At 35.0% G+C, this 27,854-nt stretch overlaps 3 protein-coding genes across 3 annotated transcripts; 2 read left to right on the top strand and 1 right to left on the bottom strand.

Moving 5' to 3' along the window:
• Window positions 1-3,829: 3,829 nt before the first annotated feature.
• LOC123891645 lies at window positions 3,830-6,096 on the bottom strand. The gene is made up of 3 exons (XM_045941560.1): window positions 5,937-6,096; window positions 4,776-5,888; window positions 3,830-4,659 (listed from the first exon to the last, which is right to left on the bottom strand). The coding sequence occupies exons 1-3, from the start codon at window positions 6,094-6,096 to the stop codon at window positions 3,830-3,832; spliced, it is 2,103 nt and encodes a 700-aa protein (XP_045797516.1).
• A 3,745-nt stretch (window positions 6,097-9,841) lies between these two features.
• LOC123889361 (phosphoglycolate phosphatase 2-like) lies at window positions 9,842-13,541 on the top strand. The gene is made up of 11 exons (XM_045938653.1): window positions 9,842-10,011; window positions 10,109-10,176; window positions 10,815-10,907; window positions 10,989-11,060; window positions 11,381-11,452; window positions 11,852-11,911; window positions 11,997-12,049; window positions 12,616-12,713; window positions 12,811-12,910; window positions 13,017-13,120; window positions 13,204-13,541. The coding sequence occupies exons 1-11, from the start codon at window positions 9,927-9,929 to the stop codon at window positions 13,302-13,304; spliced, it is 906 nt and encodes a 301-aa protein (XP_045794609.1). The 5' UTR covers window positions 9,842-9,926; the 3' UTR covers window positions 13,305-13,541.
• Window positions 13,542-17,966: 4,425 nt separating this feature from the next.
• LOC123891626 lies at window positions 17,967-21,022 on the top strand. Its single transcript, XM_045941535.1, has 2 exons — window positions 17,967-18,852; window positions 20,524-21,022. Exon 1 carries the CDS (start codon window positions 18,150-18,152, stop codon window positions 18,786-18,788), a length of 639 nt encoding a protein of 212 aa, XP_045797491.1. The 5' UTR covers window positions 17,967-18,149; the 3' UTR covers window positions 18,789-18,852; window positions 20,524-21,022.
• Window positions 21,023-27,854: the final 6,832 nt, after the last annotated feature.

The raw sequence follows: 27,854 nt of genomic DNA on the forward strand, positions 1-27,854 counted from the left end.
AGGGGGTGCGAAAAGTAACTCTCTCTTGTCAAAAAGACCAATTTTCTACTTATAATAATATTATAACAATGAGATGAGATGAGATTTTCTTTCTACGCCCCACCGTTTCTCAAGTAAACTGTGTTCACAAATCTCTTATATTATAAGCTTGCTCCGAAACGCTAACTTTAACCTAAGGGCCCGTTTGGTGCACAGGATAGGATAGTGACATGATAGGATATAAAACAGGATAAGAATAGGATAGGATATCAGCAGGATAACAGTTATCCCGAGTTATCATATCCTGTGTTTGGTGCACACAGGATAACAAACATGATAACTATTATATGTTGTTTTTAATACATACTTGCTCATAATAATATGATAAGATATATAACAATTTAAATGATAAAGTTACTCTTGTAAAACAATTGTTATTTTTTTAAAATTATTTTTTAATACTTTGAATTTTATAAATAAAAAATATAAATAAGTAATCAAAAATAACTTTGTAATTTCAAATAAAAATCATGAGAAAATAATCAAGTTTAATTTTTTATATGAATCATGATCAAATAAATAACTCAATAATATATACATGTTAGATAAGCGAAATAAATATATGATATATCTCATACGTAAATAATAAAACTAATATTGTAAAATAATTATATTTAATTTTTTATAATTAAATTAATATCCCTATTTTTCAATTTTTTAATAATTATTTTACTTTAAAATATTGTAATTTTAGTAAAATTTTGATTTTTTTGAATATATTAATTACAAAATTACCCCTGAGAAAATCACATATATATATATATATATATATATATATATATATATATATATATATATTTAAAAATTAATTATTTTATTATTTATATTTTATTTGATTTGATTTTATTTATTTTAAAATATATTTTATAGAATAAATCAGTAATTTTTTTTTCTTCTTATCCTATCCTGCTGGTAACCCAACTCAAATTCAGGATAAGAATTATAACTAGAGAGATAGGATAGGATAAGCTTCAGGATTAACTTATCATATCCTGCTGTGTCACCAAACACTGGATTGTGACAGGATATGATACAGTTATCCTATCCTGTCTCTTATCCTGTGCACCAAACGGGCCCTAAGACTTTTTCCCTCTCTTTTTTCATGTGGTCCCATTAATATTCTTTGAATCTCAATCGTTTAATAAAATCAATCATGATCGTCCATTTAAATATATTATATTAGAATCAAATAAATAAAAAAGAGTTGTTATCTCTTATATTATAAGCTTGCTCCGAAATTTAAATTTAACCTAAAACTTTTTCTCTCTCTTTTTTCATGTGGTCCAATTAATATTCTTTGAATCTCAATCGTTTAATAAAATCAATCATGATCGTCCATTTAAATATATTATATTAGAATCAAATAAATAAAAAAGAGTTGTTATCTCTTATATTATAAGCTTGCTCCGAAATTTAAATTTAACCTAAAACTTTTTCTCTCTCTTTTTTCATGTGGTCCAATTAATATTCTTTGAATCTCAATCGTTTAATAAAATCAATCATGATCGTCCATTTAAATATATTATATTAGAATCAAATAAATAAAAAAGAGTTGTTATCTCTTATATTATAAGCTTGCTCCGAAATTTAAATTTAACCTAAAACTTTTTCTCTCTCTTTTTTCATGTGGTCCAATTAATATTCTTTGAATCTCAATCGTTTAATAAAATCAATCATGATCGTCCATTTAAATATATTATATTAGAATCAAATAAAAAAAAATTGTTATCTCTTATATTATAAGCTTGCTCCAAAACGCTAACTTTAACCTAAAACTTTTTCCCTCTTTTTTTTCATGTGGTCCCATTAATATTCTTTGAATCTCAATCGTTTAATAAAACCAATCATGATCGTCCATTTAAATATATTATATTAGAATCAAATAAATAAAAAAGAGTTGTTATACTAGAATGATGCTACCATTCATAAAAAAAAATTAACAAAAATCATGCTACCAATTTTTATATATATATATATATATATATATATATATATATATATATATATATATATATATATATATATATATATATATATATATATATATATATATATATATATATATATATATATATATATATTGTTCTGGTATAGAACTTTGGGGGTTGATTTAGCAGTAATTAGCTTAATAATAAGCTTAGAGTTATTTTGATGGATTTTTGGTCTGCCTTTTCATGGATGCGAATTTATCTATTTATAGTGGGGTGATTAGGGTTTTCTTCAACCTTCATCCCCAAGTTTCTCATAATCTCCCCTATTATTTAGGGAAATGTGCTTCATGCAAAAAATGCTCTTCCTTGGTCCTCAAGATTTGGCGCCATATGGCGGGTCCAGGAGCTAAATGGGCCTATTGGGCCTTGGGGCGAGCAACGGGTTAGGGGCGAGCATCTTTCGGGCGAGATAACGATACTGAGGCTTATTGGGCCTAGTCAAATGAATGGGCAGGATCATAAACTCTAGGCAAATGGGCCTCATATAATTTCGTCCGTTACACAGCCCTCCAAGCACAAGGCTCTGAGGAGGCGCATTGCTTACGATAATAATCCTGGATTACCCATTTATAGTTACACATTTACAGTAATAAGTTTTTGGAGAGATGACCTTATTTTTGAATAAATTGAAACTTAATATTCAGAATTAGAAGTATATGCTAAATTTACTTAAAGTTATAAGCGATGGCGATATATCCTCGTTTTTAATATAGTAATCATTGTTGGCGATATGGATGTATCAAAACATCCCAAAGTATTGTCTTTTTGTATGAAGGTCATTTATCTTTATGCTAGTAATATCTTTGTTTGAATGTCGCTTTGTCGTTTATTTATTCATACTTTATATGGGTTAGCCATTTATTTTATATAAAGATCGTGATACATTTTTTCTAAGTCGCCAATGATAATGGAGATCGTGGCGAGGCTCTCCTCGAGTTGCCAATGAAGGTGAAGACTGTGGCCAAACTCTCTTCGAGTTGCCAATGAATATGATGATCGTGGTCATAACTCTTTTTAGAGATGCCACCAAATATGAAGATCATGGTCAGACACTCTTCGAATTGCTTATAAATAGCAAGACCTTTTTTAAGTCGCCTTTGAAATAATGTAGCTTTTAGTCCTCAGAGATAGCACGACCCGTTGATTATTTTAGGCGAGCTTTTATGCGAAAAGGCGAGGCGTTCAACGTTAGCGTTCAACATTGGTCGTCCTAGGCTTTTGTAATTACTTATTGTGGCGAGTTTACCATTCGACGGTTTCTATATACCATTCGTTATTGATTCTGGTGTGGCATGATTTTCATTAATCAACTGCCACAAGTCAAAGTGAGATGATTTCTTATATCATTCATTGTTAGAAGAATTTTGGCGTGATTTTCATTAATGATCAACACAAGTCGGAGTGATATGGTTTCAGTTACGAGTTTTTGACAGAAACGCCATGGTTTCAAAAGCAAATTCCCAAATTGCCATACTTTCAAAAAAAAGTCCCCAAATGCCACACTTTCAGATACGACTTTGACCAAATAATTTTCCTATTCAATTCCGCCATAGGGCACGGCGGAACTCTGAAGGCAAAATCTGACCCTGTCAGTCACGGAATTCCGTGAGATTCCTTTTTTTTTTTGTTTTATTATGTTATTTTTATTATTTTAATCTTGTTGTTTCAAAAAATTATAAAAAAACTATTTTAAAATTAATAATAATATCAATACATAGAACATTTAACTTATATAATTAATATTGCAAAAATTATAAACTACTAATAATTAAGATAATACATTGATAAAAAAAAAAAAACTAACGTCGCGTAGATGGACCCCCAACATTTGGACAATTATTACGATTATGACCAGGTAGTCCACATAACCCGCAATTTTTTGGTTGTTTTGTAAAATCGTCCATTTCGGTTCGTATTCGAGTACTGTTTGGACGACCTTTTTTGGTTCTTTTCATTTCTTCATTTGCATATAGTTTGATGCCTTGGAAAGGGGGCAAGAAAGATTCGTTACGGATGACTTGGAAAGATTCGTTGTAAACATTAGATACAGTAGAAACTTGGTACACTTCAGAGATATAGACTTGATAGTTTTGGTAAACACTAGAACAAGCAGCTATGACATGTGAACAAGGTAGATGTAAAGCTTGAAATCTACCACAGTCACAACACTTGTTAAGCAGATCAACCATGAAATGACCCATTAGTCGACCCTCATTCGGGTGGACAGTTTCTTGAACGGAAAATGTATGACTTTGTCGGTCAAAGTGTGTGACTCTGTGACTGGTGGACTTCTTCGCCTCTTCATTAATCATCTTCATACATTTTTCTGTATATTCTTGACCAGAATTTAAAACAACGTCCCATTTCTTTTCCCGTTTTACAAAAAAATCAACCAACTTGAAATAGGTTGAATTCACCAAAGCCGTAATAGGGAGATTTCGGGCACCCTTTAACACGGAGTTCATTGCCTCAGCGAGGTTGGTTGTCATGTGGCCCCAACGCATACCATCATCATACGCCTGAGTCCATTTCGGTCTAGGTATATTGTCGACCCACCTCCCAGCCTCTAGATTTTCACGTCCAATTTCTCCGCGGTAGTACTCCAACGATGACCTATTCATTGCGTATCCTATTTTGATCAAAAATTAAATGTCAAATATGATGTTAGCGATAATGAAAATGTAAATATTGTAGTAATAAGATTGAGATTATTTATGTACCAAAAAAAAAAACTGAGATCATTACCCATATTGGTGACTTGTTTCTTAAGATCCATATCTTTGAACTTTCTCGAGAAATTTTGTGCGATGTGTCGAACACAATACACATGTCTTGACGGAGGATCTAGCCAGCCATTTTCAGGATTTTTATATGCACTTTTTATTGACTCGTGTCTATCTGAAATCAAGCAAATTCCTCTTTGTGGTGTGACTTGTCTTCTCAGATTTTTCAAGAAAAAACTCCAGCCGTCCTTCGTCTCACCTTCCACTATAGCAAACGCGATGGGAAATATATTGTCATTCCCATCTTGTGCAGTAGCCATCAACAATGTCCCTTTATATTTTCCATATAACCATGTTCCATCGACTTGAACAACTGGTTTGCAGTATTTGAAACCTTTGATGCATGGATCGAATGCCCAAAAGAGACGATGGAAGATCCCAAAGTCATGCAATATATTACCATTTGCATCCACAGCTTGAAATGTCTCCATTTGTACAACAGTGTTTGGATTAAATGTTTGTAGTGCTATCAAGCACCGGGGAAGCTCTTGATAAGATGTTTCCCAATTCCCAAAAATCTCTTCGATTGCCTTATTTTTTGCAATCCAAGCCTTTTTGTATGTTGTTGTATAATTAAACTTTTCTCGGATGTGAGCAATAATTAGATTCACCTTGATAGATGGATCCTTTTCAACAAGAGACTTAATACTTTCACATATGACATTGGAGTCGAGCTTGCGGTGATCCTGTGACAAGACAGAAGATGTGCATGTGTGACTTTCCAGTTTACCAATCACCCACTGTTTTCCGCTTCTTTTTCTCTCTGATGCAGTCAATCTGAATGAACATTGTGGCATTACACATTTAAGCATAATTCGGGTGGTGTCAGATTTCACAACCTCATAATCCAATCCTAAGTGATTAATATGGTATTGCCTGATTGCAAGACTACAATCTTTTTTGGAATGAAAATGTCTTCCAACTTCCAGATCACCATCAATTTGAAGTGTCGGTGTGTGACCAAATTCAGCATATTGATCAACATATGTCAAGTCCGTGCTTGTCATGTAGCTTGGTGGAACATATGCTTCTGTTGTGGGAATCATTTCATCTTCAACATCGTCGTCTTCTTCGCCTTCACTATCATAAAATGAATGTTCAAGTTAATATGATTCATCTTCACTCTCATCACTGACTTCGGCTTCGTGAGGCTCCTCGGTTGGGTCGAGATTGACTTCGATATTGTTGGGTGGTTCAAATGATGATGGATAATTGTTAATTTGAGAAAATGATGGTTGGTAAGTGTTAATTTGAGAAGATGATGGGTCAAAATAGTGTTCCATAAATGTTGGTGTTTCTTGTGAAGGAAATTATTTCTACTGCTCACTTTGATTTGTTTGGTTTCGTCACTTTCAAAATAAATACCCATATCATTTCTTTGAATTTATCCATTATAGTAGACATAGACAAACATGTTTGTTGCCATGAAAAATAATGAGATATCTCTAAGGTAAAAATATGTTATGAAAATTAATGAAATATTTCTGTGATAAAACAAGTTGTGAAAGTGGGTTGTGAATTTTTTCTAAGTCCAAAATAGGTTTATATAATGCAACACAAATGTTAAAAGTTGTGAATTTTTTCTTCTCTCCTAGTGGTATTGCCTATAGTGTTCAACACGTAAGAATATCTCTAAGAAAAATTAATCTCGTTCAGAATATCTCTGTCTCAGCTTCGTCTTGTTGAATCTGCTCAGGAATCTTGCCATCCCCCATGGCGGAATTCTAAAGGAAAACACAAAGGAATCTGACATAGGAATCTTGTTCAGGAATCTTGCCATCCCCCATGGCGGAATTCTAAAGGAAAACACCCTTTAACTGACGCAAGAATCTCTCTGCTTCGTCTTGTTGAGTCTTGCATGCTTTTTGAACAGAAATTGCCCAGGAAAAAAGCCATCCCACATGGCGGAGTTCTAAAGGAAAACACAAGACAACAAAATTGCAGTCTTGCATGCGTGATCTGAAAAAGAATGCACACCTAAATACAGCTCATTGTTGCAGTAAAAAAAATAAATACAGCTCATTGTAATGCCTGACTGATTGATTATCACTGTATTGTTTCGTAAAAAAAAAATCAGTATATTGATAGTGTATTAATGTGTTAAATTATAACTGTATTAGATAAATGTTAAATCTCTATAAATACTCCCTTCCTCTACACTTCTAAATCATTCACAACTCTTTTAATACTCTCTTCTTCTACCACTCTTCTCTTTTCCAAATTTAAATATATAGAGTATTCTTTTAAACAAAAATGGTGTTACCGATTTCCATGTGCAAGTTGGACTTCATGAACCCAACTTGGAGTCCCACATCGGAAGTAATGAACCCGGTGTGAGGATTTATATAGGATTGGACAATCCTCCCCTTTGAACCATGGTTTTGAGGTGGAGTTAGGTTCAATCCGTATCAATTGGTATCAGAGCAAGTTCGATCCTTGGGCGCCGGGACCGAACGGGAAGAATGAACCCTATAAAAAGAAAGGGGAAGAATGAACCGTCGGGACGCCGGTTGTTCAGCGGGCGGATTTGTTACCGATTTCCATGTGCAAGTTGGACTTCATGAACCCAACTTGGAGTCCCACATCGGAAGTAATGAACCCGGTGTGAGGATTTATATAGGATTGGACAATCCTCCCCTTTGAACCATGGTTTTGAGGTGGAGTTAGGTTCAATCCGTTTCAAATGGCCGATGAAATTTTATGGATGGGAGATAGTCATAGATCAAGACACATTGATTCTGAAGTAAATCATTTTATTTACACTATTTTTTAATTAATTTATTTATTATATTTATATCATATTAACTTTATTATTTATTTTGTAGGATTATAAAATACTACGAAGTCGTGCGCATGCTATGGTTTATCCAGATGATCACTTATTACCGCTATTAGAAAATACCGGTTTTGAAGAGGTAATAAAATTAGGAACATGGAAAATAGACCCAAACTTAATCACTGCTTTGGTGGAACGGTGGAGACCCGAAACTCACACGTTTCATTTTCCAACGGGTGAAAGTACAGTCATGTTGGAAGATGTTAGCATGTTGATCGGATTACCAGTTGACGGTATTGCAGTAACTGGATTCTCCGAATGGTATTATAAAGATTTTTGCGTTAATCAATTGGGAAAAGTCCCCCCAGACAATGGTGGCAAGGGTAAGATAATCCCAAATACTTGGTTGAAAGACAATTTTTACGATTTGACCGCCAAATCGTCAAATCGGAAAAAACAACAATATTGTAGGGCATATATTCTTTTATTACTTGGTAGTGTTTTAATGTCCGATACTACGGGAAGCGGTATACATATGAAATATCTTGTAGCGTTAAGTGATTTAAGCAAAGTAAGAGAATATAGTTCGGGTTCGGCGTGTTTAGCATCGTTATACCATCAATTGTGCAAAGCATCAAAACATGGCGCTACACAAATTGCAGGATGTATGATTCTGCTACAAACGTGGGCATGGACTCGCTTGCCATTTATCGCTCCTATTAGTCGTTACGAAATCAATTTTCCTTTGGCAAGAATGTAAGTATTTTTTTTTTGTTCAAATACACACACACAAATATATATATATATATAGCTAATATTTTTTTTTTGTCATATATATAGCTAATATATTACTACTATATTTTGTCATATATTTTACATTAAACTAACTTCTAAAATATTTTTAGGTGGTGTGGTACGGGACACAATTATCTTAAAAGTCCTCTTCACAAAATATTTGACTATCGATCACGCATTGATCATATGTTAGAGGCAGATGTAATATTATATATCTTTCGATTTTTTAAGTTTATTTTTTTTAATAAATATTAAAGACTAACTATTAAATTTGATGTCAGTTTATTTGGAGGCCGTATCTTTTGTTCAATCATCAACCTCAACTTGCACAAAGTTGGATATGGAGTGCTACTACTTTCCTGATATCTTTTGAAATTGTGGAAATGCACCAAACTGATCGAGTCAAACTTCAATTTGGATTCCCGCAAGAAATTCCACAACAACCAACCGACATGCGAGAGTACCACAGATTATCCTTGCGAAAACAAGTGGACACTTCGTGGGGGATAAAATGGAAAAATGAGATTGAAGATTGGAATCTTCGACACGCGCGTGTTTTAAATGGCGCAATGCGTTTCGAGGTTGAAGTTAAACCAGACTACAATTATATGTCTTGGTTTAGAGCCACTTTCACTCCTTTTCTTTCATCAACTCAACAACTTCAAGACCCGCGCGTAGTTGAATTAATGCCAACTACATATCCATCACCACCCCCGCCAACCCAACAAAGCACGGAAGCTTTCTATACCCCTCTCCGTTCATCTCAACCACAACATCACATAGATACAACAAATCCATACACATTCACTCAAAACACCCAACACCACTACGCGTCCTCGTCGACATTTCAACCATCCTCATCAACATTTCAACCATTTGAGTATCCACCGTCCCAAGAATACAACAATCCGTCAACATATCAACAATTCGGGTACCCACCACCACCACCACAACATTTTGGGTTCCCGCCAACCGAACTCCAATTAGGGAATGATTTCGAAAATAACTTTCTCCGACAACTTGTCCATGAATCGAATACTAATCCAACTTGGATGAATTCAATGACTGAAATGTTGCAAGGTAGTCCTGCCATTCCACAATCTTCAGGACAAAATGCGAGATTTGATCTAAACACAAATGAAGACGAAGAAGAACAAGACGAAGAAGAAGAAGAACCGGTTCTTCAATTGCAAACACGTCGCCGCTTGCCCCATCGAAATCGTCAACCTCCACCATGCGGCACTTAGATCAATATCAATGCAAAATAATTGTATTTATGTTTTTTTATTAAATAAATAAAATATTTAAATGTTGAGTCTTCGATTTTTTTTTAGCAATGTCATTTTTTTTATTAATAGATATTAATATTATTATTAATTTTAAAATAATTTTTTTATAATTTTTTGAAACAAGATTAAAATAATAAAAATAACATAATAAAACAAAACACGTGTGGCTTCGATTCGATGGTTTGTTACGCAAAGAAGAAGGAGGGAAAAAGGTTGTTTCATTCTCATTCATTCGTTGATTGGATTTGATTTGATGAGTTCGTCGTCGCAGCGTCTTTCAGTTAATAATTTGAAAGATCTATTTGATTCGGTCGAAGCTTTTCTCTTCGATTGCGATGGTAACTGTTTTTCATTTCTCTCTTTCATTCTTCTTCTTCTTCTTCTTCTTCTTCTTCTTCACAGTTTCATTTCATTAACTCTCTCTCTATTATTTAGGTGTGATTTGGAAGGGTGATCAACTTATCGATGGCGCTTCTCAAACTCTCCACATGCTTCGCTCCAAGGTAACTAACTAACTAACCAATCTTTTTCACTAAATTACCATTTCTCAATTAACAATCAAATTTACTATTATTATTATTCTATTTAACTAGGCATGTTTGGATAAACACCTTATTTGCAGCTTACACCACAAACACTTATCATCATAATTTGTTACGTAAGCTAATTCTATAGCAAACACAAAATAAAGTTACATTTTTTTCATAAGCTATAGTATATATTGGAGAACTTATGAAAATAAGTTGAAAAATGCTACCAAAGTTGTTTTTATAAGTTCTTCTAAATAGTCTCACAAAACTTATGTCAGTAGATGAACTCAGATAAGTTAATCCAGAGTCCACACAGCCGCTTAGTCTAACTAACTAATTTAACTAATATTTAGACCACAGTTTTAAATGTTGTATGCATGTTTTGATGCAGCAAGAGGATATTTAAGTCAATATAAAGATTTTCATACGTTTTGATGCATCTTTACTAAAGGATATTCTGATGGATGAACTAAATTGATTGATATTCCATAAACTTGAGAGATTAAATTGCCCGATCTTTATAAATTTGATATTTTTCGATCATTTTTTTCTTCCCTTTGAAAAAAATTGAATGCTTCTGTATTAATATTAATCTGCAATTTCTTTGTTAGGGGAAGAAGTTGGTGTTTGTCACCAATAATTCCTGGAAGTCTAGGAGCCAATTCGCTGAAAAGTTCAAATCTTTGGGAATTTCTGTTTCCCCGGTTTGCTTCTCTTTCTATTTCAATTTCACGTTTTCTCATTTCTACTGTGCTTACAAGTAATCTTTTTTGTTTTACTTACAGGATGAGATATTCTCGTCGTCTTTTGCAGCTGCTATGTACTTGAAGGTCAACAATTTCCCTACCCAAAAGAAGGTTCTTGCATTGCCTTCACTTGTTTCATTTTTTATGTTACCAACTAAACTAGTAGCCAATGGAGAATGGTGCATGCCATGGCTTGGTTGGTTTACATAAAATGGTCACTGCATTGTACTATTTTTTAAAAACAAAAATAAAATTAAGTGATATATGTATATCTTTTTTTATAATTGAACGTGAAAACATAAAAATATTTGCTTATATCGAATAGGGTCCCTAGTTTTCCGTTTGCTTTTAGATATTTCATGTCAAAATTAGTCACCTACCTGTATAGTGTATAGTGTATAGACTCGCTAATGTTACTACTCAATGTTCAGGTTTATGTGATTGGTGGGGATGGTATACTGGATGAGTTGCAGCTTGCTGGCTTCACGGCTTTTGGTGGTCCGGTAAGTCTTTATAAATAATAGTCTATCTCCTTTTGTTCCTTATTGAAATCGAATTACATGGTGTGTGAAGAGAAATTTAAGTGTCGTGTATGCATCCATTGTTGTTCTACCAGATTAGTTTTTTTACTTAAGTTATATTTCACTCAACGCTTTTGTTGTAATCTATGATTATTTTTTACCTTCATTGAATAGGAACTAATTAGGGGTAAGCAACATGTAATTGTGAATGTCTTTTTAGAAAAGAAACCCTTGCACAAACAGTTTTGCTCAATTAATCATGGAGTCTGTTAGGCTGCATTTTCTTAAGGAAAATACATGCTTCAAACAATGCACAGAGAGGAGTGAGTTTCACAGGATTGTTACTCAAGTTATTCTCACTGAAGCATTCAATAATTGCAGGGAGATGCAGATAAAACAATAGACTGGAAGCAGAGCGGAATTTTTGAACATGATAAGAGTGTAATGTAACACCTTGCCCGTTGTTACTTTGATTAACTTTGTTGAGATAGCTGCTTGCGGTTAACTGATTAGTTCACTTTTGCAGGTTGGAGCTGTAGTGGTTGGTATAGATCCAAAAATTAACTATTACAAGCTCCAGTAAGAAAATATTTTCCTTTGTTCTTTTCTTGAGCACTTTATCTTGTGCTCCTTTTGTCTCAAAATATTTAGTTCAGAACCCTCGATGACCTATAAATGTAAATTAATGTAGTCCCAAAAGAGTATTGATACTAGCAGAACTATACTCCACTTGCTAGTATAAGCTAAAGCATCCGCATTGCATTTTCTTTTGTTCAAGCTGACTTAACTTGAACTTCTAATGATTGTAATTTGGCCTCACTAACTAGTCCATGGAAGTTTTAAACCTTCTCTCAAATGTATGTTTACATCAAAGATTTGTAAGGGTTGATTCGTGGAAGTTCACAACACTGCAAAATGTTATAGTTAACAAATCGCCTTTTGTTTTTTTAAGAATATTAATAATGTATTAAAGCAGTTTCTCAATAGTTAAATGAACCCGAAGAAGTTTTTTCTTGAAGTGATCGACTTAGAAAACAGTATACTGTAGGATAATAGGTAGATTTTTGTTTTCATCAAATTCATATAACTGTTCATGGCAGCATCTTCGTAAATTCTGATTAAACAAAAACATTGTTATCTAACAGGTATGGAACCCTTTGCATACGCGAAAATCCAGGATGCCTTTTCATTGCCACCAACCGTGATGCAGTTGGGCATATGACTCCTTCCCAAGAATGGCCTGGTCCTCTATTATATCCCATTTTATTCTTAAGCGGCGAAGATTTAATATGCAACTGGATTGTATGTCCTAATAATAATGTATAAAAATTGTATTTCAGGAGCTGGGTGTATGGTTGCGGCCGTGTGTGGATCAACCCAGAAGGAGCCTGTTGTAGTTGGGAAACCATCAACCTTTATGATGGACTTTTTACTTGAGAAGTAAGAAACTTAAATTCTTAAATTTGTTGATTTTTGTCTACCGGGACTAGTTTTGTTTTACTTTATATTCTTCTCCTCTCGGAACATAACATACTATTTCAAGCAGATTCAATTTAAGTTGCTCCAAGATGTGTATGGTGGGTGATAGATTAGATACTGATATATTGTTCGGACAAAGTGCTGGTTGCAAAACTCTTCTAGTGCTTTCAGGTAATGATGAGCCTTGTATTTTTCTGCATCATATACAGACACCTAGCCCAACATGTTGTGATTACTTCTATTTATGCAAACAGGTTGCACAACTCAATCAGCTCTGCAAGATCCTTCAAATAATATTCAGCCGGACTATTACGCGAACAAAATTTCTGATATGCTTGAATTATTGGGAGCATAAATTGGTTTTTTTTTTTCCCCCAATTTAGACACTCCTTTTATCACATTGAGACTACAGAATAATGCTTTCCACATTGATACAATTTTCACAATTTATGTGGTTGGTACCTCATTTTCTGCCACCTTAATTTTGTGGTAGTTTAAACCAAACATCCCATGTGGGTAATGAGTTTGCAACAATCTTCCCTCATTATTTATCTAATGTGTTAATTGCCATTTATGCAGTACTTTTACCATACTTCATCTTGCTTTGATGATTTTGGCTTTTATCTCACTGCACCATCTTATTCTTCGAGTTGTTCCACTTAAAAGGGATAACTGAAAGGATTAAGCTAAATTTTTTGGTAACTGTGATACTTGAGAATATAATTTATTAGTGGAAGTAGAATTTAGGAATCCTGGATGTGAACCAGTAGATGATCACAGTAGCAAATTTAATGCATAATCTGAGATGATGACACCAAAATAGAACACTACCTACTCAACAAAACAAAAGCAATGTTAAGCACAAATTAGTTGCAATGTTACCCTTGCTGTTAGACATTAGGAATGTTTTGTAGCTAGTTAATTTTATGTCTTGCACCAAATCAGCATAATCTGATAAGTGGTAAAACTATAAAGCACAACTTAGATCAAACCATAAACAGTTGGACAAAACATTAAGAATCGTAGCATAAGATGGCAGGAATTAATCCATCATTCCTCACCACAACTATCTATTTATTATGTTACAATTATTCCATAGTTATTTCTCAAGAGTTAACTACTCCCATCCAATTCTTGTTTGTGCTGGCATTTTTATAATTTTCAGCTGTGCCTCATTCACTTTCCACACCCAATGTTTGTAAAATTTCTTAAGATTCCTCATTGCCTTAATGGGCCATGGCCCATGGCTATCTTTGTGTGTTATTTAACCCAAATCTGAAATGGGACCATATTTGGGTTTTGCTATATGGGAGTTACTTTTGCCGACTTACGTGTTCTCGCGCGCCCTATTTTTACTCATCCGTTACTTAAGTAACGGATGTTATAAAATGAGAAATTTTAGAAAAAAATGTTGTCCGATACTTAAGTAGCGGACAATATTTGAGAAAATGATAGGGCGACAAAAGTAACTCCCTTGCTATACTGCTACTGGATATTCTGATAATGAAGCCCCTAACTAAATTTCTAGTAATTAGCCACATTAAACTTTCAAGTTTCAAGTAGAGAAGGGTCTTATGAATTTTGTCCTATTTGGAGGAATATTCTCATGTTGTGCTCTGTCATAATAACTTACTTCTTACAATCTCTTGTCCTTCCACAGTAGCACCAATCAATGACCATACACCACATTTGATGTGGTTCTTTACTAAGTTCACATGGTGTCTTGCTATATTTTACATTGTAAATATATTGTACATATAGCAAAATATTTAATTTGTCCCATATTTAATTGAACAATGCAAAATAAGCACAACCCATGTATAACATGTTTGTTTTAATTAATTAAAGTTTTATCTTTTCTATGAAGATGATAAGCATGCCTCTAATAACTCAACAACTCACATCAAAGAAGTTTCATTATCATAATTGGTCCACTTTATTTTTCCACTTTTCCAGCCATTTTACAGGTCAAAATGGGATATGAATGATGATAAATAAAAGAAAAGGACATTTAATGAAAAGTTATGGACCTTGTAGCCATGCCAAAATCTTCAGTTGTGTATTCATAATCAAAATAATTATCTAACCAATTGACAATGCTAAAAAATTTACACTTTATTTTTTGGTGGTAGAGATTTTGACATCAAAAGAAACTAAAAAGTGAAACTAAAAGTGAAGCTAACATCCAAATCCCACATCTCCAAAGCTTTCTTAAAAGCTTTTTCAGCTAGGTGAGGTTATCAAACTCTGAACCATCAGAGTCTCCCTCTTGAAAGAATATATTCCCTTCTACTAGTAAAACAAAAAACAATTCAAACTTTGTAGAGACCCAAGTGAAAATAAAAACTATATGTTTAAATTATGTTGAGGGGCCCAAGATTCACATGCTTGCCACATGTTAAAATCTAATTGTACTGCTGCTACCATTTGTTTGTTGCTCGCATACTACAATATTAATAGTGATTATAGCTATAGTATTCAATATTTTTAAAAATTAGATATGATATGTACGTAACTGCAGAGACTAATCATTTGAGTTGAATATAACTATAATGAGCAACAAAGTTTGCTATCAAAAATTCTAACACTATTGCATTTCAAAGATTGTACCCGAAGTCGAATCCAAGATGTCTGATTAAACTGAAAGAGAACATCTCAACCAAGCATAATTGGGTATTAGTAATATTTAATCATAGTAACTATAACAATGAGTTTAATATGAAACAAGGGCAGAGGACCACTGCATAAAACTTTAGTTTTGAATCAAATGACAGATAGAACTGCATGTGAGCAGGGGCGGCCTAGGCCCATGTGCGACATGGGCCGTGGCACAAGGTCTCTTAAAATCGAGGGCCTCAAAAAAAAATTATAGGGTAGTAGTATTAGTAAGTTAGGGGGTGTAAAAATTAATTATGTATGTTAGAAACTGTTGTAAAGGCCCAACCCAACAATGTTTTCCTAACAAAAAAAAAAAAGCAGCAATAGAAGAAGCCAGCTTTTTGCGTTATGTGTTTTTGCCTTCTTTCTGCGTTCTGTGTTCGCAAGTTCTTTCACTTTCAGAACCTACGACCTGCCTCCATTAATTCACCACCAGGCCGGCGTCGACCTGCCTCCTGCCACCATCACCAGGCGTCGGTTAACCACTTAACCTCCTTCCTTCTATTCTCAAAGGTAAAAACTAAATTTTACAAGTTAGGGTTTCTAAAATTTGCAATGTAAAATCACAATTTTGCTATTTTAATTGTGTTTCTCAATTCCCAATTCCCATCATTCTTTTTCTCCCAAAGTTAATTTTGCTATTCTAGTAATGATACCAATAGTGTTCCCATATAATTAGTTAATTACCAATAGCCGTACTGTAGTTATGCAGTATAATTACCAATAGTGTTAATTTTGCTACTGATTTTCTTTTAATTTCCACTAATGTTGAAACTATAGTAGCTTAGCTATAATGTTAATCACAAATCCTACTCCCATTCTATGTAAACATGTGATTCCTTCCGGCCGGAGATTCCTAGTTTCAACATGATAATGTTTTAATGTTTATTGTCCTATTTGGTTTGATAATGTGTTGTTCTATTTGGATTGTTTTAATTGCTAATTACGTTCTTTTTTTCTTTTTTTACCGGTTCAACTTCAATGTTGTCTATTTGGTTCTACTTCAATGTTGCGGTCCTGCGGAATCGATCCAGAACAGTGAGAATTTTCAGGTTCTATTTTTTTCCCTCAATGCCTCCTAAGTCACTTCCTAAGGGTAGGAAATATGATTGTGGATATGTAAAGCGTAAGAAAAAGATAAGACTTGAGAAATTAACTCAATCTCAATCAGGAGCTTGATGACATTAGTCATTACATGGAAATAAAGACCATTTTCAAGTGATTTTAGAGGTTTTTTGACTTAAATCATGAAGAATAAGACATTGATTTGAAGCTACATGCGAAGGAAGATAGCAGATAAAAATTGGTGGAAATTGAAGTACTTTTACGCCTGGGGCGGAAGTTTTTCCGCCTGAGGCGGAATTTTTGCTGAAGAACCAAGATTGCTCACTGTTTTGCCGTTTCAGGCGAATTTCTTGTGCCTGAAACGTAATTTTTTACGCCTGGGGCGGAAATTCTGTGCCTCAGGCGGAAAACGTTATTTTTGATCAGTTTTATAAAAGGGAAACTTCAGATCTGGATCATGATTGAATTTTTACGCAAAAGAACAGCTGTTGGAGCGATTTTGGAGGATCAAGAGCGACCAAGCAAGGATTCCAGTGTGGAAACACATCAAGATTCTTCTTGTAATCATGCTTTCTTTCATTTTATTTGATGTAATTTCTGAATTTGCAATGTCTAGCTAAATTCTCATGATTGGTCCTTAGGTGATTCTAATTACTTTTGATCTTGAACTATGTGATTGTCATATGATATGATTAATGAATTACGAAGTTAGTTTCTATTGATTGTTCTTTGTGCTTAATGCTTTGTATGAATTCGCGACTTATATGATGATTGCAATGATTTGTTTTACTATGACGATAGGAATAAATCATCGATCTAGGAACGATTGATCAATTAATTTTCACTTAAGAAATTTTGGATTGTTAATTGAGATTAAAAGATTAAAGTTTTTCTTCCTCACATGATCATAGGTCTTACTAAGAAATTAGGGATTGATGATCATGAGAGAGGATTATGTTACCAAGACATTGGACATAATCAATTGTGTTTTAATCAAATCATGAAACTAATTTGAATAATTCGTTATCATACATGGCGTTACCAAGAGAAATAGTAATTAGATGATCCAAAAAGGACCAATCGCTTTTCTTACATCAATCTAAACACCAAAGCAATTCCAAAGTTTAAAAAATTTGAACTTGAAACCAAACAAGAACCCCCTTTTACAATTTATGTCAATTTACATGAGTATGTCTTCAATTTACAATTGATTTACAACAATCCCTGCGGAAAGAACGATTTTATTATACTACTTGACGGCTATTTAGTACACTTGCTAAATTTTCATCAAGTTTTTGGCGCCGTTGCCGGGGATTGTTGAGTGATTTTGACAAGGCAATTTATTTTACTTAGGATTTTTTTTTAATTTTTTTTTTCCTTTCTATTATTTTCTTTTTATTCTTGTATATATGAATTTTCTCTTTATGTCTACTTTAGTTTTCTTTGCTGCTGAAAATTTTCTCTAAGTTTTGTAGCAATGAAATGGATTGATAATAGATTGGTTGATTGCAAAGAAATAAATATCATTTGTTATCAACTATGTTTACTATCTTATGCACAAGAGAGATTGGATGCACATATTTCGAGATTGAAGGCAAGAAGTGATTTTTGTGGACCGAATCATCACAATGACTATTTTGAGGAGTATTGTTTGAATGAAAAAGAGCGCGAACTGATCAACATTGATTACAACTTTCAACTCAAAAAGATTTTGGAGGAATTTTTGAGGTCAAATCAAGGTTCATTTGATGGATTTGAAGTTGAATGTGGTAATCTTGTTGAAAAGGCAAATGAGTGTGAGAAGTTGGTTGAGATGGAGATGAAACATCATGCTATTGGAGAAGAAAAAAAATTGAAAAACAAGAAGAATGACATGAGAAGAGTAAATCATGTTGATCTCTATGTAACGTTTGAGTCTCAACCAATGGAGTCTAAAGAGAAAAATCTCTTGCAAAAGAAATCTCATTCTTCTCCAAGGTGGGAGAGTGCTTGTTCCAAAAGCTTAGTTGTTGGAAGATGGGAACATTTGCTTCTCTATGCTAAGTTCATGGAATTCTTAACCAACAAGAGGAAGAAGAAGGATGACGTGTTCTTGCTATCATTTATGCCACCCTAACAGTGGTTAAGGCGTCAAGCTAATGACGTTAAAGAAGCGCTTCTTGGGAGGCAACCCATGATAGGTAACTCGGTCTTTAATTTATTTATTTTTTTTTTGCATTTTATTAAGTAATAAAAAGCACTGTTGAATGAATTTGTCACTACTCTATCCTTATCTGTTTGAGTTAATATTTTATGTGTGACTTGATTTTGAGCATTTAACTAGAATGTGCTTGTTAGTTTGTTCTCCATCTAAGTAGTAACTGTCAACTTACATTATTGATTGCTCTTTGGTTATATTAGTTTGCTGATGATTTTTGAGGAAATGATTTCTGTTTGTTTAGCATGATTTCTAATGGCTCTAATTCTTCTCTGTTATCCTAACTGTGAGGTCTTGAGCCTAAACACTTGAATTTCTTTCTTGACTATGTGAGTTCCACGTCTCTCCTATTCTCTAGAACTTGCTTGAATTCTCTTAATTGATTGATTGCGATGAATAATGCACCGAGGCACGTTTTTGTGAGCTTGAGCCTTTGTAGCCTACCCTTGAATATTACAATCTCTTGCTAGCCCCTTTGAGCCTTATTGAAAGAAAAATGTTTTGATCTTACTTCTTTTTGAAAACCACATAATTTTTACAAAAAAAAAAAAAAGAAGATGATTTTCTTGAAGTTGATCACCTAACTTGTGATTTGAGCACAATGCTCATCATTAAGTTTGGGGTTGCTCTTGGGATTTGCAACCTATTAAGTTTGAGGTGGGATACTAGAGAACTAAAAGAAAAATATTTTGAAAAAGTTTGTGTTAAAAAAAAATGAAGAGAATGTCCCTCATGAAAAGAAAGGAAATGGTGAAAGAAATGAAAAATAAATAAATAAAGAGAATGCAAAATGCATAACACCATGTTAGGAAAAAAAATGAATAAAAAAATAAAATAAAATTTGTCGAGGGACTTCTTTGAGAAAAAAAAAATGTGAGCATGGAATGAGTTCACACATTGTGAATTCATTTGCATGAGGAAAAAAATTGTGAAAACTAAGTTCTCTAGTATGAATGTGATGATTTTTGGGAGATCAATTGCTTTGTCCACTTTTGTTTGAAATAGGTGATCTTATATGCTTCAAGTTTTTCTACCTAGTTTCCCAAAAATATCCACCCTTCAATAAACCTAAGCCACGCTATAACCCGAAAAGTCCTCGAAAGGTGCATATTCATTGTATGTCGATCGATTTTTAGAGTCCTTGCAAGCCTATGGTAGAAAGGTGTAGATTGTGTTGATTGAGTGTATGTCCCTAAACACTTGAGAGAATTTTAGTGAGATTGTGTGAAAAGAGAATTGAGCTTGATGGATGAATGTTGGATGAATTGTTTTGAATTTCCGATTGGTTGTTAGTAGATGAAAGTGACCTTGAGTATGATAATTTATGTAAAATGACGTGTTTTGTTCTTATTGATTACGGAGATAGATTAACATGAATGTTTGGTTGGGTGTTTGAGTTGCACTCTTTTGAAAGCATTGTTCCTTGAGGACAAGCAACAAATTAAGTTTGGGGTTGTGATGAGTCTTCACCGGTCGCTATTTTTAGAGTATTTTTAATTAAGTTTTTAATATCATTTTATTAGTTTAATGTTTAATTTAGAGTCATTTTAAATAAATTACAATTTTTGGTTTATTGAATCAATTATGTCTTTTTCTCTATTAATATATATTTTGTGTAGCTTTTATTTTGTGAATTTACTTACTCATTGTTTAGTGTGTCATATGATGAGCAAAGAGGGAGTTAACTATTGTAATATGATGGGCTTGTCTAAAAAGAAAAGAAACGTGGACTTTATGCTTGTGTGGCCCAACATGAAACAAGGAGGTTTCGTTGATTATTATAAGTAAGAGGAGCTGGAGACAGAAGGAGAGTTACGCAGAGAGAGAGAAAGGCCGGGGATAATCACGTACAACAAGAAGAAAAAGGGAATCACGCACACCCTAGAGCAAACGGAACATCACGCACACCCTGGAGAACGAAAGGAGCTGGCCGTATCAACAAGCAGCAACATAGTTTATGGTCTTGTTCTTCTCCTTATTATGTTGCTTATTAATTTAATTATGAGAAGCTGAATTCTATTGATTGGTTCTTAGAGGATTTTGATTATTATTTCTCTTGAACAATGTGATTATCATTTGATATGATAAATGAATTACGAAGTTAGTTTCTTCAATTATTCCTTGTGCTTAATGCTTTACATGACTTGATCAATTGTGTGATGATTTCAATTATTTGTTTTACTATGATGATAGGAATGAATGATCGATCTAGGAATGATTGATCAATTAACTTTCACTTAAGATATTTCGGATTGTTAATTGAGATTAAAAGATTAAAGGTTGTAAACCTCAATTGATCATAGATTACCTAAGACATTAGGAATCGATGATCAAGGGAGAGGATTATGTTACCAAGACATTGGGCATAATCAATTGAGATTTAATCTAATCATGAAACTAAATTGACTAATTTGTAATCATACATGAAATTACCAAGAGAAGTAGTAATTAGATGAACCGAAAGGATCAATCGTTTTTCTTCCATCAATTTGAATCCCAAGTTATTTCTAAGTTTATGATAAAAATCCAAACTAAGTTAAACTCCCCCCATTTGCATTTTAATTATTAATCCTAAATTAATTTAATTGTTTTGTCGATATTGAAACAATCCCTGCGGATACGAATTTTATAAATTTTATTACTTAACGATAAATTAGTACACTTGCTAATTTGTTATCAAGTTTTTGGCGCCGTTGCCGGGGATTGTTGAGTGATTTTGACAAGGCAATTTATTTTACTTAGGATTTGAATGATGTGATGGATTACACGGTGGAAGGAGGAGGTGAAGAAAGGGAGGAGAATGTTGAAAATGTGATGCACCATGAAGTGCCACAGGCTCCTGAAATGGAGAGTTTTCCAGCTCCGCAATTTGAGGTGAATGTTCTTGCTGACATGGTGTGGAAAATGGACATGAGCACCCAACAGGGCATTGATATGGCGGACCACTATGACACTTCATCCGCCTTATGGCAGCTAATGAAGTGAAATGTGATTTTTGTGGACAAGGGCATGCTAATGGCCAATGTTTTTGTTCAACTTCACAGCCCAATATGCCTTGTGTTCTAGCTCAACCGGTAGGTGACATGATTTACCATAAACTAGTTGGTACGGAGAGAACCCCAAGTGTGTCTTGAACGCGGTTCTATAAGCCCAAAGTGTATCATTAAGCTTCATTGACCAGTCTTTCCTTGAAGTAGAAACCGTTTTCTCCAGAATTTGTTTCAATTGCCGGTTAGATACTTCAACTTGTCCACTTGTCTGAGGATGGTATGGAGTGGCCACCTTGTGCTTGACATTGTATTTCTCCAAGACATTCTCCAAGTATTTGTTACAAAAATGTTTGCCTCCATCACTAATGAGAATTCTAGGAACCCCAAACCGAGTAAAAATATTTTCTTTAAGGAACTTCACCACGGTATGAGAATCATTCGCTTGGCAAGGAATAGCTTCCACCCATTTTGTAACATAATCTACACACACCAATATATGAAGATTAGACCGTGAAGATGGAAAAGGTCCCATGAAATCAATCCCCCAACAATCAAAAGGTTCTACTTCGAGCATTTGGTTTAGAGGCATCTCATCCCGCTTTGAAACATTGCCGGTCCTCTGGTAATTATCACATCTTCTAGCAAACTCTACACAATCTGCAAACAGTGTCGGCCAAAAGAAACCACTTTGAAGCACCTTTGCTGCTGTTCGTGGACCACTATGATGACCACCATACGGAGAACTGTGGCAATGCCACATTATGCTTTGTGCCTCTTCCTCATCAACACATCTACGGATCAAGCCATCTTGCCCCACCTTAAATAGGTATGGATCATCCCAAAAATAGAAGTTAGCATCTCTAAAGAATTTCTTCTTTTGTTGATAGGAATAGTCCTCCGGAATTTCATTTCCTGCTTTGAAATTAGCCATGTCAGCAAACCAAGGCCTTTTAGAAACCATCAACAATTTTTCATCCGGGAACTCTTCGTTAATGCACTTCTCTTTTGTGGTCACCATTGGATTTTCTAACCTTGACAAATGGTCAGCGACCACATTCTCCACACCTTTCTTGTCTTTTATCTCCAAATCAAATTCCTGCAAAAGTAGTACCCACCTCAAGAGTCTAGGCTTTGAGTCGCCTTTTGTGAGGAGGTACTTAAGTGCCGAGTGATCTGAAAAAACAACAACTTTCGATCCAATTAGATAAGAGCGAAATTTTTCCAAAGCAAATACTATTGCAAGCAACTCTTTTTCAGTAGTTGTGTAATTGATTTGGTTTTCATTCAAAACCTTGCTTGCATAATATATAGCATGGAAAAATTTCGCATGTCGTTGGCCAAGCACCGCTCCAACCGCATAATCACTTGCATCACACATTAATTCAAAAGGGAGATCCCAATTAGGTGCAACGATTATGGGCGCGGTGACCAACTTTTCTTTAATCACAACAAAAGCATTCAAACATTCATCATCAAATTTAAATTCATTTTCCTTCACAAGGAGGTTACTTAAGGGCTTAGCTATTTTCGAAAAGTCTTTGATGAAACGCCGATAGAAACCGGCATGACCCAAGAAACTTCTCACTCCCTTAACATTAACGGGAGGGGGCAATTCCTTAATAACCTCTATCTTTGCTTGGTCAACTTGAATGCCCTTTGAAGAGATTTTGTGTCCAAGCACAATACCTTCTTTAACCATAAAATGACATTTTTCCCAATTTAAAACTAAATTGGTACTTATGCATCTCTTCAATACGGCATTCAAATTGGCTAAACATTTATCAAAAGACTTACCAAACACAGAAAAATCATCCATAAATACCTCGATTGTGTCCTCCATCATATCAGCAAAAATAGATAGCATACACCGCTGGAATGTGGCCGGTGCGTTGCACAACCCGAAAGGCATCTTCCGGTAAGCAAATACTCCAAAAGGACAAGTAAAAGCTGTTTTCTCCTGATCCTCTGGGTCTACCACAATCTGATTGTACCCAGAATATCCATCCAAGAAGCAATAATAGGCCTGCCCTGCAAGCCTTTCCAACATTTGGTCCATGAATGGAAGAGGAAAATGGTCCTTCCTTGTTGCCGAGTTCAACCGCCTGTAGTCTATACACATCCGCCACCCAGTGACGGTGCGAGTGGGTATCAGTTCATTTTTTTCATTTCTCACAACTGTCATACCACCTTTTTTCGGGACCACATGGACAGGACTAACCCACGCACTATCCGAGATTGGATAAATCATACCAGCTTCTAGAAGTTTAAGAACCTCTTTCTTCACCACTTCTTTCATGGTTGGATTTAGTCTTCTTTGAGGTTGCACCACAGGTTTGTATTCATCTTCCATTTTTATCTTATGCATACAGAATCCGGGACTAATCCCTTTCAAATCAGAGATGCTCCAACCCATGGCTTCTTTATTTTCTCGCAAGACCCTAGTTAGCTTCTCTGCTTCCAAAGAACTCAACCTGCTGCTTATGATTGCCGGTTGTGAAGCATCTTCTCCTAAGAAAACATATTTTAAGTGAGGGGGAAGCTCTTTCAACTCCGGAATAGTAACTTTTAGGTCCTCCTTACCACTAGCTTTCTCTTCCACAGCATACACATTTTCAAAATCTTTTTGTGCTTCTTCTTTTTTACATGATTCAAGCTGACGGAGACAAATTTCAATCTCCTTGTCCCATTCCTCTTCCAAATCATCGATGGAATTAACAATTACTCTTTCTAAAGGTAAGGATGGTGTTTCTTCCACTAAGACATCTTCTACCACTTCCTCAATCACGTCAACCTTGTAACATTGTGGCTCATCATCATGGTGTTTCATAGCTTTGAACACGTTAAACATGACTTGTTCCCCATGTGTTCTCAACATAAGTTCTCCCATCTCAACATCAATCAATGCTCTTCCGGTAGCTAAGAATGGTCTACCCAACAACAATGGTTCTACATCTGCATCATCTTCCATATCAAGGATGACGAAATCTGCCGGGAAAACAAACTCCGCAACTCTTACCAACACATCATGAAGTACACCGTAAGGATGTACAATAGAACGATCAGCTAAAGAGAGCTGCATCTTTGTGGGTTTTGCAACAGCTCCGGGTATCTTCTTCATCATTGACAATGGCATTAGGTTGATGCTAGCTCCTAAATCACATAGAGCTCGACCAACGGAGATGTTACCTATTGAACATGGTATGGTAAAGCTTCCAGGATCCTTCTTCTTTTGAGGAAGTTTCTTTTGGATTATGGCACTACATTCCTCTGTCATCTCCACTGTATCATCGTCAAGAGGTTTCCGCTTCTTTGTCATAAGTTCCTTCATGAATTTGGCATAGACAGGCATCTGTTTCAACACTTCAGCAAAAGGAATGTTAATTTGGAGATCATGAAGCATCTTCATAAACTTTTTGAATTGTTGGTGATCATTAGCCTTTGCCTTCTTCTTGCGCGGATATGGCAATTTGGCATGGACAGAACTTTCTTTCTCCTCTAGACCCTTGCCTTTCTTTTCAACTAACTTCTCATCATTCTCTTTTTCAATTTTTTTCTCTTTCTCATCTTCAACTAACTCCTCTTTCTCAATCTCAATCATTTTCTCCAACTCATTCTCAACTTCTCCCTCATTCTCATGTTCAACTTCTCCCTCAACGTTATTTTTTTCTTTCACTTCCTCAACACTAGACTCACTCTTTTTCTTCGTTACATTCTCAGGTGAAGGAACCACTCTATTTCTCAAATTAATCGCCTTGCAACTTTCATTCCTCGGATTATCCTTTGTAGAACCTTCAAAACCATTATTTTGAGTAGCCGCGAATTGCCTTGACAATTGTCCAACTTGAGTTTCCAAGTTCTTAATTGAAGCTTCATGATTCTTGTTGGCAATATCTTGGTTGGCTTTCATTTGATCTTGGCTAACCTTCATAGCTTCGAAGTTCCCTTGAGTCACCTTTATGAATTGAGTAAGTGTATCCTCTAATTGAGAAGGTCTCCTTTGTTGAGAGTTTTGTGAAGAAGATTGTTGTTGAGATTGATTTGCGTTTTGATTTCCTCCCCAACCAAAGTTTGGATGATCTCTCCAACCTGGGTTATAAGTGTTTGAATATGGATCATACTTTGGGTTGTTCCTTTTGAAGTTGGCGAGGTACTTTGCCTCTTCTGACCCTTCAGGAAAACATTGGCCATTAGCATGCCCTTGTCCACAAAAATCACATTTCACTTCATTAGCTGCCATGACTGGCATTTGGGCATTAGGAGTGCTAGTGAGGTGTTTCAACACAGCTGCCATTTGAGAATTCATCAATGTAGATTGGGCCAAAAGAGCAGTTTGAGTATCAAGCTCTATCATGCCTGCTTTCTTCTTTGCACCACGATCATTTTCAACTCTGTACTCATTTTGAGCCATGGATTCCACCAACTCTCTAGCTTGAGTTTGATTTTTATTTTTCAAAGATCCACCTGCCGATGCATCTAGAAACATTCTAGTTTGAGCTCTCAATCCTTGTGTGAAATGCTGCATTTGAGTATGACTATCGAGCCCATGCTTAGGACACTTTTTCAGGCTCAGTTTGAATCTTTCCCAGGCATCATACAATGTTTCGGAGTCTCCTTGCTCAAAACTTGTAATGTCAGCTCTTCTTTCAAGATACTTGTGAATTGGGAAGTACCTATCCATGAACTTCATCTCTAGCTCTTGCCAAGTATTGATGGTGTTAGGTGGTATTGTGTCCAGCCAGTCTTTAGCTCTTCCAGTTAACGAGTACTTGAAAAGCCTTAATCTTTTATCTGATTCAGATACTCCTGGTGGGTCTGTATAGTCACAAGCTTCATAGAAATGCTCCAGGTGGAGATTTGGACATTGTGTTTCTGCCCCTGAGTATTGATTCTCTTTGAGGGCGCTGAGCACTGAATTCTTGATATCAAATGACACATGATTTCTCGGTTGGAAACCCAGATTGGCAAGCTCTCCATTGTTTCTTTGCCCATAGTCACCTAACATCCTCTCAGGCACAACTGGTGGAGGTGGTGGTGGATTCTCAGCCATGATGTTGGCTTCGTTGTCCGATGTGTTTGGACTAGAAACCGCTTCTTCACTACTTTCTTGTGCAACACCTGCTAACCGGGCAACCTCTCGGGCTAACCGAACTGCTTTTCTGTTTGCTTTAGCTGTTTTCTCTATTTCAGGATCAAAGATTAGTTCTCTTGCTACTCTCCTACCTTGCATAAACAACCAGAAAATACCTTAAGAAGCAACTGCACTACACAAGAATGAAAATGAAAATAAAATTCAGAAATTATATATTTTTTTTATATATATTTATAATTAAAATAAACAAAAACTTAATCAATAAAACAATAAAATTTAAAAGTATGACTCAATTGCCTTGTTGATTTAGAGATGCCTCTAAACCAAATGCTCGAAGTAGAACCTTTTGATTGTTGGGGGATTGATTTCATGGGACCTTTTCCATCTTCACGGTCTAATCTTCATATATTGGTGTGTGTAGATTATGTTACAAAATGGGTGGAAGCTATTCCTTGCCAAGCGAATGATTCTCATACCGTGGTGAAGTTCCTTAAAGAAAATATTTTTACTCGGTTTGGGGTTCCTAGAATTCTCATTAGTGATGGAGGCAAACATTTTTGTAACAAATACTTGGAGAATGTCTTGGAGAAATACAATGTCAAGCACAAGGTGGCCACTCCATACCATCCTCAGACAAGTGGACAAGTTGAAGTATCTAACCGGCAATTGAAACAAATTCTGGAGAAAACGGTTTCTACTTCAAGGAAAGACTGGTCAATGAAGCTTAATGATACACTTTGGGCTTATAGAACCGCGTTCAAGACACACTTGGGGTTCTCTCCGTACCAACTAGTTTATGGCAAATCATGTCACCTACCGGTTGAGCTAGAACACAAGGCATATTGGGCTGTGAAATTTTTAAATTTTGATGCAGGTCTTGCGGGTGAGAAAAGATTGCTTAAGCTG

This window comes from Trifolium pratense, linkage group LG6 (genome assembly GCF_020283565.1).
Source record: "Trifolium pratense cultivar HEN17-A07 linkage group LG6, ARS_RC_1.1, whole genome shotgun sequence".
NCBI lineage: Eukaryota > Viridiplantae > Streptophyta > Magnoliopsida > Fabales > Fabaceae > Trifolium > Trifolium pratense.